The sequence below is a fragment of the Stegostoma tigrinum genome, chromosome 45 (assembly GCF_030684315.1).
Source record: "Stegostoma tigrinum isolate sSteTig4 chromosome 45, sSteTig4.hap1, whole genome shotgun sequence".
NCBI classification, from domain to species: domain Eukaryota; kingdom Metazoa; phylum Chordata; class Chondrichthyes; order Orectolobiformes; family Stegostomatidae; genus Stegostoma; species Stegostoma tigrinum.
In genome coordinates, this window is record NC_081398.1 from 1927480 (window position 1) to 1946742 (window position 19263).

Here is a 19263-nt window from a genome sequence, read left to right on the forward strand (position 1 = left end):
CATTCAGTGGCAACTTTCAAAAGAGAATTGACTCAATTGTTAGAGGGGAGAACAATTACAGAACAAACGTGAAAGAGAACAGGAATGCAACTAATTGGAATAGGTCTCCCAAAGTGGCTCTCTCCACACTGGATTCCATGAATTGTGTCAGTTTATGCTAGGCTCAGCAACAGTTGATTGAAAGTCCCCAAGACCCCAGAACCTGTCTATTTTAAATTGATAATTAGTTCCCACTGTCAAAACTACTGTATCTTAAATGTTTTGAACCACATCTGGTTAATCTCCTTTCAACAATGAGATCTATTTTCAGGTCAACAGCATCTCCAAGATCAGATGCACCCTTGCTCTTTATGTCATGCAAGTACATTTATAATACAAGTCTATCCACCTGAAATATTATCTCACGGTGCTTAATGAGGTAACTATTCAGGCCAAGTATTGTCCTTTTGTGACAGTCTGCATTTTAAAAGTTGACCCAGGCTGCTCTACCTGGTGAACCTATATTTACATAATCCAGGATGTAGGACTGTGCAAGATCTATCTGCTCTGGCTGTGTTTACCTGCGCGGACACCCAGTGTGGACTCAGTGCCTCCATTTTGAAAAGCTTAATGATTACGTTCTGCTGTGGCTTCTCCACCCCTTTACCTCTGCTCTTTGAGGCCTCATACAATCAATGCTCTCTCTAATATTTCTACACCATGCATAGCCTATCTGTTCCACTACATGATTTCTCTAAGACTGTCATGCACCCTGTTTGTCTCTTTTTGTAATTTATTCATTGGTGATATGTGAGAATCACTGGCAAGGCCAGCATTTGTTGGCCATCCCTGATTGTCCTTGAACTGAGTGGCTTACCAAGAAGGGCTCAAAGGGCAGATAAACATCAACCACAATGCTGTGCGTCTACAGTCATATAAAGGCCAAGCTAGGCAAGAACAGCAGATTTCCTTCCCTCAAGGACATTAGTGAAACAAATGAGTTTTTACAACAATCAATGATAGTTTTGTGATTAATATTACTGACATTATCTTTCAATCCAAACATTTTATCAATTGAATTTAAGTTCTGCCGTTACCGTGCATCCCCAGAGCAATGGGAGGCAATGCCTAGAGGTATTACGGTTAGACTGTTAATCCAGAGACTTGGTAATATTCTGGGGACTTAAATTCAAATCCTGCTATGGCAGGTAGAGGAATTTGAATTCAATAAAAATTAGTAATTAAGAATCCATTGCCAATTGTTGGAAAAACTCACTGGTTTACTCATGTCTTTTAGGGAAGGAAAATGCCACCCTTACCTGATCTGGCCTACATGTGACTCTAGAACCACAGCAATGTGGTTGACTCTTAATTGCTAGTAGATTACTACTTCAGTGACATTACCATTATCCCACTAGCCTGGCACATTCTCAACTGGCAGGGAGCACAAATGGAGTTTATATCTGCAACCCTCCAAAGTCGCTGCAGTCATCCAAATCTGGCCTCTAGCTCATCTCAGATTTATAATACTCCATCACAGGAGGCTGTCTCTTCAGCTGTCTTAGCCTTGACCTCTGGAATTAGCTCCCTAAATTTCTCCATGTCTTTCTTTCTTTTAAGCTCACTTTGGCCAAGCTTTTGGTCACCCGTCCTCCAACCACCCTTATGTGGCTCGTGGTCAAATTTTGTCTGACAATGTTCCTGGGAAGCAATGACTTATACAAAAAACAGCCATATAATACAAGTCATTGTAGCAAATAATATCAAAATACTATTGCCATTGAAGGGAATGCTAACAATCAGTAGCTCACTAAGGCTACCTGGTGGTAGCAATTTAACAGTGCAGAATCATATCACAGATAAGTTTGCAACAACAGTGTAATGGGTAAATGTTAACTCATCTCACTACAGAAAGTGCAAATAACTAGCCTAAAACAGGAACAAGAAGGGTAAACAGTGATAGATTTTCTTCCTGATCATTTTAGTAAAAGCCTGCACATTCCAAAGAGGAGCAACGATCATCACAAAATTGAGCATGGTTGTGATTCCACATGATTTATCAGCTCAAGAGACTTCTCTCCATATAAAGAATGAGACTGTACAAGGTTTGAAGCATTCATTCTGATAGCATTCATGGAATTGCATTCCAGAAAACATTAGAAATCAGTAAAATAAATGCATATTTGGCATTACAAGACCACAGCAAAAATACAGACCGTTTGGCCTATCTGCTCTATGCTGTTCCTGCTTCATGAGCCTCATGCCATCCCCAACTGTGTCTTTGCTTTATCCCCTCGTGCATCTCAGCTCCCCATCGAAAGCATATGTACAATTCTCCTATATCGCGCCCTATGGTAGTGAATTCCATATTTTCATCAGTTTCTCCCAAATTTCATGTTGGACTTAAGGAGAAAAGAACTGGGGGCTTAGAGGAAGGGGTGAGAATTTTTTTTAACACCATGAATCTGGCATGTACTGCTTAAAATGGCAGGAAAAGCAGATTCAATAGGAATCCTTTCCCCTTCAACAGGGAATGAGATACTGAAACGTGAAGCTGTGAAAAGAGTAGGTGGAATCTGGTGAGCCTAATTGGAAAGCTTTTCCAAAGGGCGCATATTGGCACAATAAGCCAAACAGCCTCCTTTGGTACAATAAGATTCCATGACAGAGATTTGGAAACAAACAATTTACTTCATTTGGTTCCTTCCGTAACTCCATAAATTGTGGATCGATTTATTTTCATTTTAAACAGGCATTTTCACACAGCAGGGTGTAACTTACTCACATAAATATGATGCACTGCCTTGATTCCTTGCCACGATTTGCTTTCACTTTTGTTCTTCATGGGGACTCACTGAGTTCACAGTGAATCACACTGACATTACCACTGTTGCTCCTCAAGAGATTTGAAATATGTGACCCTGCGGCTCAATGTAGGGAATGTTGATGGTAGGGAATTTGACACTTTTGATTTCAAGATCCAACATCCATTCCCCAATATCGCTCCGGGTTTATCAAGGAGATTACAGCAGAAGTGTGCTGTTTATTGTGATCAAAGAAATTGATACAGCACATGAGATCATTCAGCCTGTCACATCTGTGCTCTCTCTCTCTTCAGGAGCTAATCACCAAATGACCACAGCCCTAGTTTTTTTTTGTAAATAATGATCCAAGTCCCTCATGAAAGTCTCAGCTGAACCCACCTTGACCAACCGCTCAAGCAATGCTTTCCAGATCTTAACCACTTGTTGCGTGAAAAAGTTTTTCTTCATGTCACCGTTGCTTCTTTTACCAATCACTTCAAATGTGCACCTCTGGTTCTCAACCTTTCACCAAGTGGGAACCTATCAATTGTCCATACCCTTAATGATTTTGAACTTTTCAAGTTTCCTCTCAAACGTCTTTTCTCCAATATTTCTGCTTAACTGAAGTAACAAAAGACATTGCCATAATAACAGAGATGTACTGCTGAGGCTGTGGAAGGCTCTCATCAGGCTACATTTTGAAACTGTGAGCGGTTTTGGGTCCTGTACCTAAGAAAGCATGTGCTGGCATTGGAGAGGGTCCAGAGGTTTATGAGAATGATCCTGCGAATGAAGGGCTTGTCAGATGAGCAGTAATTAAGGACTCTAGGTTTGTATTTGATAGAGTTTAGAAAGACCTTACAAATTCAAACTTACAGAACACTGACAGGCCTAGATGGATTGGAGGTGGAGATGTTTCCACTAGTAGAAGAGACTCAGACCAAGGTCACAGCGTCAGAGTGAAGGGATAACCCTTTAGAACTGAGATATGGAGGAATTTCTTAGCCAGAGGGTGGTGAATCTGTGGAACTCATTGCTGCAGAGGGCTGTGAAGGCCAAGACATTGAATGTCTTTAACACAGAGGTAGATTCTTTATTAATTTGGGGCTCAAGGCAGGAAAAATGGGGCTGAGAAATGTATCAGCCATGATAGAATAGCAGAGCAGACTCGAACGACCAAACAGCTTAATTCTGCTCTTATATCATACCTTACAGTATTGTGGATGGGCCAGGAATCTTTCCCTGTTCACTGTTGTTCATATGTAATGCACCAATGAGGCACTATCTATTTCCCATGCCAGCTACTCTTAGAGAAAAGACCTGCTTTCATACAATTCAGGATCTTCAAAAACATTTCATAGCTAATGCAGTGCTTGTGAAGTCACTGTTATAGTGTAGGAAACACTCCAGCCAAATTTCATGCAGCCAAGATACCACAAACAACAGCATGATCGTGGCCAGATACCTACTTCTAGTAATGGTTGAGGGATAAATACTGAGCAGGACACTGAAGACAATAGAACTCCAATGCTCTTCATTGAAACAGTGCCATGGTATCTTTTGCATTTACCAGGTCCACAGTTTAACAACGCATTCAAAAATCAACACCTCTGACGGTACAGCACCCCTCAATACTGACAACTGAGAGTCTCTAGAATGGGAGATAAGTAGAGTGAAGCAGCTGTCCCTGCACCTTTGCACACAGTATAGATCTGGTATTTGTCACATGAATCCTCTGTTTAAAAGTAGAATATCTGTGAAAGGGGGAAGGCAGGAGATGAAATGCTCAGGTGCTTTATTGCATGTTTGGTTGAATTTGTACACAATTTAAATGCTGCACATTGAGTACTAGTTTTGATTTCACTAGAAAAATCTTTATTTGTTTATAATGTCTTCAGTTTGCCTACAGGACATGAGGGAGAAAGGAGGCAACCAGAGAAACAAAATAACAGTCAATACATCCACCCTTATCAATGTTTGATCACTGCATTGCCTTCAGAATCTTGTGTAAACAGCAAATCTGCTTGTGGACAGAATGTGTCGTCGTATTTTGACTGTGCCATGCAGGGTGATTCACACCAGAGGCCTGAATGATGAGGAACATTACAGCTTGTGTTCCCACTGATGTCAATGCTGCAAGGGCCCAACGGAGAGTTCCGGTTGCTGGAAAAGATTGGTCCACACCTGCTGTCTGTGCACCGGTGGGAGATGACTCTGTTTCCCTGAGAGTCTTGGCTGAACAGGAATGACAGCGCATTCTCATCTCTGCATGCAGTTTTAGGCTGTTGGAAAGTCTCAGTACCTTGGGGTACATTCTGACAGCGCAGAAGTGAGGTGGTTCCTGGTGACAGTGGTGGTCTTTTTAAAGATTTTGGATTCAAGTTCAACATGGACCCAAAGGCATTTTCCTTGTTCTCTGGAAATATATCTTTGAAATAATCAGAGTTTAATTTCTTGGGCAAATGTGCCACCTCTTTCCTTTTTGATAACTTCTTTTGTCTGTTCACTGTTTGTTGTGTGGAAGTAAGCATGCCAAGTAACCCTGCTTCAAAACTCTGCGTGCAAAGGATTTCTGACTCAGCAGGAGGTAAGTCAGTGAATTTCCCATCAGCAACAGGCATTCCCTTGCACGATACGTAATTCACAACTGGTGATTTGGTCACCTTCCTGTGTGAGATAACTCGATTTCCTTGCGAGTCTTGAGTGAAATCCAGCTGAGTATGAGGTTCACTCGAAGTGTCAACAGATGCATATGTTACTCCTGCATCATGTGCAGATGGGAGCTCATACTTAACAATATTTATGTTGGCACCATCTTTAAGACAGGAATGCTGTCTTTCCTCCAATATCTGGCGGCTTTGCTCATTTAGAATGAGGGTACTGTTGCCATGTGTAGTTCCACAAAGAGGCAATCTCTCCGAGCTGTAGTGGACAGCGCTTAAGATTGATGGCAACCTCTCCTGCTGGTCCACAGGAGTGGAGCTGCCAAAGTTGTCTCTGTAGATGTCATTGCCAGTGATCAGCTCTGGCTGATCTGTGTATGCTCCCTTTTCAATGGCAGAATTTGGGGGGGAAGCACCCACAGCACCCAGGACTGATGTTTGTAGGGAGTGTGCAAGTTTACCTGTGAAGAATAAATGATAAAGAGAAACTGGGATTTTTATCATTATTATTGACCACTTCAATTGTTACTCCTCACTGGCTAACCAATGTGAATTTACAAAATATAGCTACATTAAATTTACAGCACAGAAACAGGGAATTCACCTCCTCTGCTCTGTGCTGGTATTCCTAATCCACACAAGCCTCATCTCATCCCTAACTTAATTTCATCCTATCAACATATCTTCCCTTCCTTACTCTATGATTTGTTCATCCAGCTTCTCTTCCAATGTATCAACACTATCCATCTCAACCCATCCCTGTGGGAGTGAGTTCCACATTCTCACTAGCCACCAGGAAGGGATTTTCTTCTAAATTCCTAATTGTGCAAAGTACTGGGCTAATGGTAAGATTCTTGGTAGTGTAGATGAGCAGAGAGATCTCGGTGTCCACGTACACAGATCTTTGAAAGTTGCCATCCAGGTTGACAGGGTTAAGAAGGCATACAGTGTTTTAGCTTTTATTAACAGAGGGATCGAGTTCCGGAACCAAGAGGTTATGCTGCAGCTGTACAAAACTCTGGTGCGGCCGCACTTGGAGTATTGCGTACAGTTCTGGTCACCACATTATAAGAAGGATGTGGAAGCTTTGGAAAGGGTGCAGAGGAGATTTACTAGGATGTTGCCTGGTATGGAGGGAAGGTCTTATGAGGAAAGGCTGAGGGACTTGAGGCTGTTTTCATTAGAGGGAAGGCGGCTGAGAGGTGACTTAATTGAGACATATAAAATAATCACAGAGTTAGATAGGGTGGATAGGGAGAGCCTTTTTCCTGGGATGGTGACAGCGAGCACGAGGGGGCATAGCTTTAAATTGAGGGGTGAAAGATATAAGACAGATGTCAGAGGTAGTTTCTTTACTCAGAGAGTAGTAAGGGAATGGAATGCTTTGCCTGCAAGGGTAGTAGATTCGCCAACTTTAAGTACATTTAAGTCATCATTGGTCAAGCATATGGACGTACATGGAATAGTGTAGGTCAGATGGGCTTCAGGTTGGTATGACAGGTCGGCACAATATCGAAGGCCAAAGGGCCTGTACTGTGCTGCAATGTTCTACGTTCTATGCAATAACTCTGGAATCCTGCTGTAGAACAGGACTTGGTACAAGATGGGTCTGACTTCCACTTAATGGTTCTCATTTTCTGAATGCAGCCACAAGTCTACCCTGACTAGGAACACTGCAGATAGCCTCTACCTGATCTCCCACCAGAAAACCAACTAACAGTAACTAACATAGTAGGAACTGCAGATGCTGGAGAATCCGAGATAACAAGGTGTGGAGCTGGATGAACACAGCAGGACAAGCAGCATCAGAGGAGCAGGAAGGCTGACGCTTCAGGCTTAGACTCTTCTTCAGAGCAGATTTGTTTTTTTACTGTGTACACCTAAGCTGACTGCAAAGGAACACCACAGGAAATCAACTAATTTATTTTATTGAAGTAAATAACTGTGGATGTTGGACTTCTGAAACAATACCAGAAATTGCTAGATGAACTCAGCAGATCTGGCAACATTTGTGGGAAGAAAGCAGAGTTAATGTTTCGAATCCAGTGACTCTTCATCAGAACTGATCTGATGTTCTGATGAAGAGTGACTGCACTTGAAATGTTAATTCTGCTTTCTTCCCATAGATGCTATCAGACCTGCTGAGTTTCTCCAGCATAATTTCAGTTTTTCTAATTTATTTTAAAGCTGTCTGCTAATTCAGGCTGGAACTAGGTTCCGAGGGATGCGTTAAAAGCTTGGGGTGCAGCTGCAGATTCCCAGTGGAGAAAGGTCACTTATCTGAGGCATGTGGTTGGTAACTGTATAAAGCCCCATATGTTGTAGGCTTGCCATAAAATATTGTGAACAGAAGCTGTAATTGTAAATGTGTTGCCACATACTGTACAGAAAGAAACTGACCTTTTTGCACTCATATAAAGTCAACTAGGGTATAAATTGCTTTTACCCATTTTATGAATAGTGTATATTTTTAGAAAAACAACGGTTATTTGTTGGTTCAGACAGGCACTTCGTACTTAGCTTCCAAACATCCCACAATTTCCTACATTAGCAAGGTAGAAAGAGAATCTGGTAATTGGGAATGATTCAGATGACTTTGAGAAGTCATATTGACATTGCCAGTTTTCGAGGTGGAGTGGTTAAATATTATTATTTGTGAAGTAAGCATTTCATAAAAGAACAAAGCAATGAGTAACCTCAAAAAAAATCAGACACAAACACCATTGATTCAATATGGATTGTTCTACCTGGAGCAGAAGATTAAGGGTATATTCAATTCACAATTATGAGGAGTTTTGATAGAGTTAATAAGGAGAAACTTTCCCGTGTTGGTAACTAGAGGGATACTGATTGACAAAGAAGAATAAGAGATGTTATTTTACTCAATGAATTGTTGTGATTTAGAACACAGTGCCTGGATGGGCAGTGGAAGCAGATTTTATAGGAACTTTCAGATGGGAATTAGATAAATATTTGAAGAGGAAAAAAATTACTGGGATGTGGATAAAAGAAAATGAGGAACTTGGGACTAATTGGACAGTTCTTTCAAAGAGCCAGAATGGGCACAATAGGCCGAATGTCTTCATTCTGTGCTGTATCATTCTAATGATGAGGATTCATTTCATGACATCTGCAAAGACTCGTTTTGACCTCTAAACACTGACTCTGTTTTCTTTCTATAGTTGCTACCAGCCCTGCTGAGATTCTCTTGAAGCCCTTTCAGTTTCTTGTACCGCTTAATGTCTACTAGATAACTTTCTCATACAGTCTATACCATAGGGTCCATGAGGAACTGCTCAGATTTCACCAACTTAGCACTGCTGAATATGGCTTGAATTTACGTTACTCCCCATGGCTATCTCAAAGACACAGAGCATAATAGGCTTCCATACCTTTAGCCTTTGGTAAGAAAAAGGAAGAGACTGTTGTCTGTTTGACGCACTGCTGAGGAGCCCTCGTCTGAGTGAAATTTAGAGGAACTTCAACAGTGTAATTCCTTCTGGACAGTGGATACAGCAGCTTTGAAATGAAATGGGACTGAAAAGAAATTTAAAAATAAAACAAATTAGGAATAACTTGTCACCAGCACGAACTGAGATCAGAGACAGTAACAGATCATTTATGTACGTCACTGCTTTGGCTTCAGGTAGAGTATTGTGGATGATTCATGTCACTAGACTTCATAAGAAACTGGAGTAGTATGGCCATTCAACTAGATCATGGCTGATCTTCTACCTCAATGCTACATTTCCACATTATCTCTAAATTCCTTAATCTATTAACTTATGCCTCAAATGCACTCAATGACTAGGCTTCCACAGCCCTCCCTGGTAGAGAATTCCAAAGACTGTAGGCACCCTCCCACTGCTAAATGGCTTACCAGGAAAGAGGTAAAGGTTTTAAAAAATATTTTATCAGAGATAAGGGACTCCAGTTAGGAGGAATAGTTGGAAAAGTTTAAACTATTCTCCTTAGAACAAACGTTGCGAGCTGATCTAAATGAGATTATAATGAGATGCTCTGACAGAGACAGAAAAAATTTCCCTAAGGTACATAGAACATTAGAGCACAGTACAGGGCCTTCTGCCTTCGATGTTGTGCCGACCTGTCATACCGAGCTGAAGCCCATCTAACCTACACTATTCTATGTACGGCCATATGCTTGTCCAATGACGACTTAAATGTCCTTAAAGTTGGCGAATCTACTACCGATGCAGGCAAAGCGTTCCATTCCCTTACTACTCTCTGAGTAAAGAAACTACCTCTGACTCCTGTCCTATATCTTTCACCCCTCAATTTAAAGCTAAGCCCCCTCGTGCTCGCCGTCACCATCCTAGGAAAAAGGCTCTCCCTATCCACCCTCTGATTATCTTATATGTCTCAATTAAGGCACCCCTCAGCCGCCTTCTCTCTAACGAAAACAGCCTCAAATCCCTCAGCCTTTCCTCGTAAGACATTCCCTCCATACCAGGCAACATCCTAGTAAATCTCCTCTGCACCCTTTCCAAAGCTTCCACATCCTTCTTATAATATGGTGACCAGAACTGTACGCAATACTCCAAGTGCGGCCGCACCAGAGTTTTGTACAGCTGCAGAATAACCTTATGGTTCCGGAACTCGATCCGTCTATTAATAAAAGCTAAAACACTGTAAGCCTTCTTAACAACCCTGTCAACCTGGATGGCAACTTTCAAGGATCTGTGTACGTGGACACCGAGATCTCTCTGCTCATCTACACTACCAAGAATCTTACCATTAGCCCAGTATTTTGCATTCCAGTTACTCCTACCAAAGTGCATCATCTCACACTTGTCCGCATTAAACTCCATTTGCCACCTCTCAGCCCAGCTCTGCAGTTTATCTATGTCTCTCTGTAACCTACAACATCCTTCATCACTATCCACAACTCCACCGACCTTAGTGTCGTCTGCAAATTTACTAACCCATCCTTCTACGCCCTCATCCAGGTCGTTTATAAAAATGACGAACAGCAGTGGACCCAACACCAACCCTTGTGGTACACCACTAGTAACTGGTCTCCAGGATGAACATTTCCCATCAACCACCACCCTCTGTCTTCTTTCAGCAAGCCAATTTCTGATCCAAAAACAACATTAAAACACATTCAAAATCATGAGCAGAAGATTTTCAGTTTGCAGTCTCTCGGTGTCTGCTTGGGTTTTTGCTAGTTGATCCGGTTTCCTCCCAGATGTGCAGGTTAGGTGGATTGACCGTGGTGGATGCAGGGTTGCAATGGGCGACTGGGTTTGGGTGGGATCTGAGTGATGATGCAGACACGATGGGCTGAATAGCCTCTTTCTCTTAGTGGGATTCTATGAAAAGCTAGTGGGAGGCGAGGAGAAATTGATTCATGAGAAGAGTTGTTGGATCTCGAAGACATTTCCACAAATATTTCTAAAAAGCACATTCTTGTGGGTGAAGAACTTCCCAATATGGACAAAATTCAGGTGGTATGATGCGAAACACATCTGCTGCCTCAAAAAGATAAAACACAACACTGTAGATGCTGGAAATTTTTTAATTAAAAACTGAAATTGCTGGAGCAGCATTAGTTGAACAAGAAACATAGTTAACATTTCGAGTCTAGTCACCCTTCTAGAGAACACTGTTCTGAAGAAAGGGGACTCGACTCGAAACATTAACTCTGTTTCACTCTCTCCACAGATGCTGCCAGACCTGCTGAGGTCCTCCAGCAATTCCTGTTTCTCTTCCATCATAAGAGGCTGCTTAAGCATGGGTAGACAAACAGTGTCCTTCTGCAGTGTCGTTTGCTATGACTGGATGGAGAAATTTCAACCCTAACTTGATCAGGTATTTGAGATAATGGGAACTGCAGATGCTGGAGAATCCAAGGTAATAAAGTGTGGAGCTGGTGTTCTGCAAAGCGGTCCCCAAGCCTCTGCTTGGTTTCCCCAATGCAGAGGAGGCCACAACGGGTATAGTGGATGCAGTATACCACATTGGCAGATTTGCAGGCCTCCTACCCTCCCTCGACCTCTTCAACCCCAACTGCCATCGAGACATTAACCATCTCAACCTCTTCACCCCTCTCACCCACTCCAACCTCTCCCCCGCAGAACGGGCAGCCCTCCGCTCCAACCCCAACCTCACCATCAAACTCGCAAATAAGGGAGGCGCAGTGGTAGTATGGCGCACTGACCTCTACATCGCCGAGGCTAAATGCCATCTCTCCGACACCTCCTCCTACCGCTCCCTTGATCATGACCCCACCCCCGAGCACCAAACCATCATCTCCAATACCATCCATGACCTCATCACCTCAGCAGACCTCCCACCTTATTATTCCCCAACCCCGCACGGCCCGTTTCTATCTCCTTCCCAAAATCTACAAACCTGCCTGCCCTGGCCGACCCATTGTCTCAGCCTGTTCCTGCCCCACCAAACTCATCTCCACCTATCTGAACTCCATTTTCTCCCCCTTTGGTCCAGGAACTCCCCACCTACATCCGTGACACCACCCACGCCCTCCACCTCCTCCAGAACTTCCAATTCTCTGGCCCCCAACACCTCATTTTCACCATGGATGTCCAGTCCCTATACACCTGTATTCCTCATGCAGATGGCCTCAAGGCCCTCGGCTTCTTCCTGTCCGGCAAGCCCGACCAGTCCCCCTTCACCGACACCCTCATCTGCCTAGCCGAACTTGTCCTCACCCTCAACAACTTCTCTTTCACTTCCTCCCACTTCCTACAGAAAAAGGGGATGGCCATGGGCACCTGCATGGGCCCCAGCTATGCCTGCCTCTTTGTAGGTTACGTGGAACAGTCCCTCTTCCGCACCTACACAGGCTTCTAACCCCACCTCTTCCTCCGTTACATTGATGACTGTATTGGCGCCGCCTCTTGCTCCCCAGAGGAGCTCAAACAGTTCATCCACTTCACCAACACCTTCCACCCCAACCTCAAGTTCACCTGGGCCATCTCCAACACACCCCTCACCTTCCTGGACCTCTCTGTCTCCATCTCAGGTAACCAGCTAGAAACTGATGTCCATTTCAAGCCCACCAACTCCCACAGCTACCTGGAATACACCTCCTCCCACCCACCCTCCTGCAAAAATTCCATCCCTTATTCCCAATTCCTCCGCCTCCGCCACTTCTGCTCCCACGATGAGACATTCCACTCCCGCACATCCCAGATGTCCAAGTTCTTCAAGGACCACAACTTTCCCTCGCAGTGGTCGAGAATGCCCTTGACCGCGTCTCCGCATTTCCCGCAACACATCCCTCACACCCCGCCCCTGCCACAACCGCCCCAAGAGGATCCCCCTCATTCTCACACACCACCCCTCCAACCTCCAGATACAACGCAACATCCTCCAACACTTCCGCCATCTACAATCCAACCCCACCACCCAAGACATTTTTCCATCCCCACCCTTGTCTGCCTTCCGGAGAGACCACTCTCTCCACGACACCCTTGTTCGCTCCACACTTCCCTCCAACCCCACCACACCCAGCACCTTCCCCTGCAACCGCAGGAAGTGCTACACTTGCCCCCACACTTCCTCCCTCACCCCCATCCCAGGCCCCAGGATGACTTTCCACATTAAGCAGAGGTTCACCTGCACATCTGCCAATGTGGTATACTGTATACATTGTACCCGGTGTGGCTTCCTCTACATTGGGGAAACCAAGCAGAGGCTTGGGGACCGCTTTGCAGAACACCTCCGCTCGGTTCGCAATAAACAACTGCACCTCCCAGTCACAAACCATTTTAACTCCCTCTCCCATTCTTAGACCAAATGTCCATCATGGGCCTCCTGCAGTGCCAAAATGATGCCACCCGAAGGTTGCAGAAACAGCAACTCATCTTCCGCTTGGGAACCCTGCAGCCCAATGGTATCAATGTGGACTTCACCAGCTTCAAAATCTCCCCTTCCCCCACCGCATCCCAAAACCAGCCCAGTTCGTCCCCTCCCCCCACTGCATCACACAACCAGCTCAGCTCATCCCCTCCCCCCACTGCATCCCAAAACCTGCCCAGCCTGTCTCTGCCTCCCTAACCTGTTCTTCCTCTCACCCATCCCTTCCTCCCACCTCAAGCCGCACCTCCATTTCCTACCTACTAACCTCATCCCACCTCCTTGACCTGTCTGTCTTCCCTGGACTGACCTATCCCCTCCCTACCTCCCCACCTATACTCTCCTCTCCACCTATCTTCTTTTCTCTCCATCTTCGGTCTGCCTCCCCCTCTCTCCCTATTTATTCCAGTTCCCTCTCCCCGTCCCCCTCTCTGATGAAGGGTCTAGGTCCGAAATGTCAGCTTTTGTGCTCCTGAGATGCTGCTTGTCCTGCTGTGTTCATCCAGCTCCACACTTTATTATCGTGATCAGGTATTTCCTGTGTTCTATCTGTAATACCTATTTGAAATACTCAGCTATAATGTACAGAAACTAGAAATAAATAGAATGGAACAAGATCACCAATCCAACTTATACAACTATGAATAATCAGCTCATGCTTTGACTCCAAAACTGGGACAATATTGCTAGGTAGAAAGTAAATACATCCTCAGTCAATTTTACAGAGAATGAGCTGATGAATAATTAAGAGGTCGGTTACACATTACAGGCAGCCCAGTGAGTAGTGGAAACTTGTGATTATACAGTGCCTTTAATATTGTTAAATGCTCCAAGATGCTTTAATGGAGTGATTCTCAGTCATCAATTTGAAATTGCACCACATAGAACAGTACAGCACAGGAACGCCGCACAAAGTTGCACAAAATATGATGCAAACCTAAACCAATTGCTTCTGTCTCTCTTTGGTCCATCTCTCTTCATTCCTTGCATATTCACATGTTTATCTAAAAGTCCCATAAAAGCCCCTGTCGTGTCTGCCTCCACCACCGCCCCTAGCAGCATGATCCAGACACTGACCACTTTGTGTAAAAAACTTGCCCTTTACATCCTCCTTTGAACTTTCTCCCTTCTCACCTTAAATGCATGTCCCCCAGTATTAGACAGTTCAATGCTTGGAAAAATTATCTGACCATCAACCCTCTCTATGCGTCTCATGATTTGGTAAGACTTCCATCAAATCTTCCCTCAGCCTCCAGAGAAAATAACTTGAGTTTTTCTAGCCTCCCCCTTTTGCTCATACTCTCTAAGCTAGTGGGAAGGATTTTCCTGGGAAGGAACCAAGGGATCAATTAAAGTGTGTTTGCTTTAACGCAAGGAGTATCAGGAATAAAAGTGATTAACTTAGAGCATGGATCAGTACCTGGTGCTATGATGTTGTGGCCATAACAGAGACATGGGTTTCTCAGGGGCAGGAATGGTTGCTGGATGTTCCAGGGTTTAGAACATTTAAAAAGAATAGGGAGGGGGGAAGAAGAGGAGGGGGTGTAGCACTACTAATCAGAGAGGGTATCACAGCTACAGAAGCTTCCATTGTCGAGGAAGATCTGCCTACCGAGTCAGTGTGGGTGGAAATTAGGAACAGCAAGGGAGTAGTCACCTTGTTAGGGGTTTACTACAGGCCCCCCAATAGTAGCAGGGAGATTGAAGAAAGCTTAGGTCGGGAGATTTTGGAAAATTGCGGATGTAGTAGGGTTGTTGTAATGGGTGACTTTAACTTTCCCAATATTGATTGGAACCTCCTTCGAGCAGAAGATTTGAATGGAGCTGTTTTTGTAAGGTGTGTTCAGGAGGGTTTCCTAACTCAGTACGTTGACAGGCCGACGAGGTGAGAGGCCATTCTAGACTTGGTGCTCGGAAACGAGCCGGGGCAGGTATTGGATCTTGTGGCGGGACAGCATTTTGGTGATAGTGACCATAACTGCCTCACATTCTACATAGCTATGGAGAAGGAGAGGATTAGGCAAAATGGGAGGATATTTAATTGGGGAAGAGGAAACTATGATGCGATTAGACAGGAGTTAGGAAGCATGGACTGGGAGCAATTGTTCCATGGTAAAGGCACTATAGACATGTGGAGCCTGTTTAAGGAACAGTTGTTGCGAGTGATGAATAAATATGTCCCTCTGAGACAGGCAAGAAGGGGTAAGATAAAGGAACCTTGGATGACGAGAGCGGTGGAGCTTCTCGTCAAAAGAAAGAAGGTAGCTTACATAAGGTGGAGGAAGCTAGGGTCAAGCTCAGCTCTAGAGGATTACAGGCAGGCGAGGAAGGAGCTCAAAAATAGTCTGAGGAGAGCCAGGAGGGGGCACGAGAAAGGCTTGGCAGAACGGATTAGGGAGAACACAAAGGCATTTTACACTTATGTGAGGAATAAGAGAATGGTCAAAGAAAGAGTAGGGCCGATCAGGGATAGCATAGGGAACCTGTGTGTGGAGTCTGAGGAGGTAGGGGAAGCCCTAAATGAGTTTTTTGCTTCTGTCTTTACAAAAGAAACAAATTTTGTAGTGAATGAAACCTTTAAAGAGCAGGTGTGCATGCTGGAATGCTTAGAGATAGAGGAAGATGATGTGCGGAAAATTTTGTCAAACATTAAGATTGACAAGTCGCCAGGCCCGGACCAGATTTGTCCTCAGCTGCTTTGGGAAGCGAGAAATGCAATTGCTTCGCCACTTGCGAAGATCTTTGCATCCTCGCTCTCCACTGAAGTCGTACCTGAGGACTGGAGAGAGGCAAATGTAATTCCTCTCTTCAAGAAAGGAAATAGGGAAATCCCCGGCAATTACAGACCAGTAAGTCTCACGTCTGTCGTCTGCAAGGTGTTAGAAAGGATTCTGAGGGATAGGATTTATGACCATCTGGAAGAGCATGGCTTGATTAAATGCAGTCAACACGGCTTTGTGAGGGGTAGGTCATGCCTCACAAACCTTATCATGTTCTTTGAGGATGTGACTAGAAAAGTTGATGAGGGTCGAGCTGTGGATGTGGTGTATATGGACTTCAGCAAGGCATTTGATAAGGTTCCCCATGGTAGGCTCATTCAGAAGGTCAGGAGGAATGGGATACAGGGGAACTTAGCTGTCTGGATACAGAATTGGCCGGCCAACAGAAGACAGCGAGTGGTAGTAGAAGGAAAATATTCTGCCTGGAAGTCAGTGGTGAGTGGGGCTCTGTCCTTGGGCCTCTACTGTTTGTAACTTTTATTAATGGCTTGGATGAGGGGATTGAAGGATGGGTCAGCAGGTTTGCAGACGACACGAAGGTTGGAGGTGTCGTTGACAGTATAGAGGGCTGTTGTAGGCTGCAGCAGGACATTGACAGGATGCAGAGATGGGCTGAGAGGTGGCAGATGGAGTTCAACCTGGATAAATGCGAGGTGATGCATTTTGGAAGGTCGAACTTGAAAGCGGAGTACAGGATTAAGGATAGGATTCTTGGCAATGTGGAGGAACAGAGGGATCTTGGTGTGCAGATACATAGATCCCTTAAAATGGCCACCCAAGTGGACAGGGTTGTTAAGAAAGCATATGGTGTTTTGGCTTTCATTAGCAGGGGGATTGAGTTTAAGAGTCGTGAGATCTTGTTGCAGCTCTCTAAAACTTTGGTTAGACCGCACTTGGAATACTGCATCCAGTTCTGGTCACCCTATTATTGGAAAGATGTGGATGCTTTGGAGAGGGTTCAGAGGAGGTTTACCAGGATGCTGCCTGGACTGGAGGGCTTATCTTATGAAGAGAGGTTGACTGAGCTCGGACTTTTTTCATTGGAGAAAAGGAGGAGGAGAGGGGACCTAATTGAGGTAAACAAGATAATGAGAGGCATAGATAGAGTTGATAGCCAGAGACTATTTCCCAGGGCAGAAATGGCTAGCACGAGGGGTCATAGTTTTAAGCTGGTTGGAGGAAAGTATAGAGGGGATGTCAGAGGCGGGTTCTTTACGCAGAGAGTTGTGAGAGCATGGAATGCGTTGCCAGCAGCAGTTGTGGAAGCAAGGTCATTGGGGACATTTAAGAGACTGCTGGACATGTATATGGTCACAGAAATTTGAGGGTGCATACATGAGGATCGATGGTCGGCACAACATCGTGGGCTGAAGGGCCTGTTCTGTGCTGTACTGTTCTATGTTCTAAGCCAGGCAGCATCCTGGTAAACCTCTTCTGCACCCTCTCCAAAGCCTCTACATCCTTCTGGAATGTGGCGACCAGAACTGAACACAATACTCTATAAGTGCAGCCTAAGCAAAGTCTTATAAAACTGCAAGATAAGACCCTGACTCTTGTACTCAATGCCTTGATCAATAGAGACAAGCATGCCATACACCTTCTTTACCACCCTATCTACTTGTATGGCCACTTTCAGGGAGCTGTGGGCTTGAGCCCCAAGATCCCTATGTACATCAATGCTGTTCAGGGTCCTGCCATTAACTGCATGACAACCCAAGTTTTTCTATCCTCTCCTTATGCCTCATGCCCTCTAATCCAGGCAGCATCCTGGTAAACCTCTTCTGTACTCTCTCCAAATCCAAATGGAGAGAAAAACATGATTTATGTTCGCAACTTTCAACAAGGTGACATCAACCCCAAAAATGCAAACCTCCACTTTCCTCCTCTTCAGCTCTCGTGTGTCCAACCAAGTGTCACATTCCTCCACTTTTGGCTCTCCAAACTTCTTGGTGCGTTTCATGGATGATCAAGAATGTTCATTGGCAGAGGGCAAGCTGAAACAAAATTCACAAATAAATCAAGATACTATATACTGTGTGATACACAACAATCGTTTAGGCCTTTGTTTCTGGAAAGCTGATCGCCAATTCAACCATTTGATTAATGGGATCCATTGACCCCAACATCACACACAGTCATTAACCCAACAGGCAGGTTGAAGGGATTTTTATTGGAGTCAAGGGTTCATGGGGGTGAAATGGCACATGGGTTGGGAGGGTCAACGGTGGGAAGGTGTGGGAGGAATTGGCCTTTGGGTATTGGAGGGGACGCAGGGCGAAAGCCAAAAACAAAAAGGGGGACTTGCAATTCAACATCTCCTTGGGTCATCCCAATTGTGAAGTGCAAGGTGGTGGCCAATTTGAGCACAGCAAGATCCCACAGTTAGCAATTTCACAGGGGGAGGGGATAGAAAAATCTGAATTTGCGACGATGCTCAAGGGATTGAATATCCAGTCATGTGGAGGTGTGAATGTTCAATTTCCACTCCCCTACTTAGCCTGAGCAGGGAAGAGGGGGACATTTAACGGAAGGTGGAGGGGGGGGGAGGTGGAACGCCATGATGGACATTTTCCTTTGTTGATCAGTTGAGCAAGGCAGTGCAATTATTGAGGGCCATGCGCGTGGGGAAGGTTTCAACAACCACAGGAGGGCGGATTGAAAGGGGAAACCACCCCAAAGAACCCAAGAGGTTAAGGCGAGGAGATAGTATCCATTGACACAACACATCGTTGCCACCTGAAGAAGATTCAAAGAGGACTATTTCCAAAAATGAGGGCAATACTTGAAGAATGTGGACTCCCCTGGACTGTGGGGGAATCGGGGGGGAAGTGGGGCAGGACAGCAGAATTGGATAGGCCGTTCAGTGGTTGGGCTAGTACAGCGCAGAAGGGCCGAAGGGCCATTCCCCGGTAGATTTTGCCGGCTGCTCGAACAAAACAATCCGGTTTCATCCCGGCGAAAGGGGTTTGGACTTTGGGATAATCACCTGAAATTAAAAATATAAACACGTCAAGTATTATTTAGCACGGCGCGATCCCTGAGGAAAAAGCCGTTCCGGAGAGTTCCGCCAAGACGGTGGGAGGAGGTTCGCCCCTGAACCGGGTTTTGGTTTTTTAAAAAATAAAAAAAATACGTTAAGAATCGTCCAACCGGCGGACAACCTCCCGCTCGGTTCTCCCGCCCAGCGCGCGC

The 19263-nt window shown here is 44.8% G+C and overlaps 1 protein-coding gene across 1 annotated transcript; it reads right to left on the bottom strand.

The window, feature by feature from the left end:
* Positions 1-4632: 4632 nt before the first annotated feature.
* Positions 4633-19260, bottom strand: LOC125448646 (uncharacterized). Its single transcript, XM_059642578.1, has 4 exons — positions 19058-19260; positions 17942-18065; positions 8839-8983; positions 4633-5907 (listed from the first exon to the last, which is right to left on the bottom strand). The coding sequence occupies exons 2-4, from the start codon at positions 18029-18031 to the stop codon at positions 4754-4756; spliced, it is 1389 nt and encodes a 462-aa protein (XP_059498561.1). The 5' UTR covers positions 18032-18065; positions 19058-19260; the 3' UTR covers positions 4633-4753.
* Between the last annotated feature and the right edge of the window lie 3 nt (positions 19261-19263).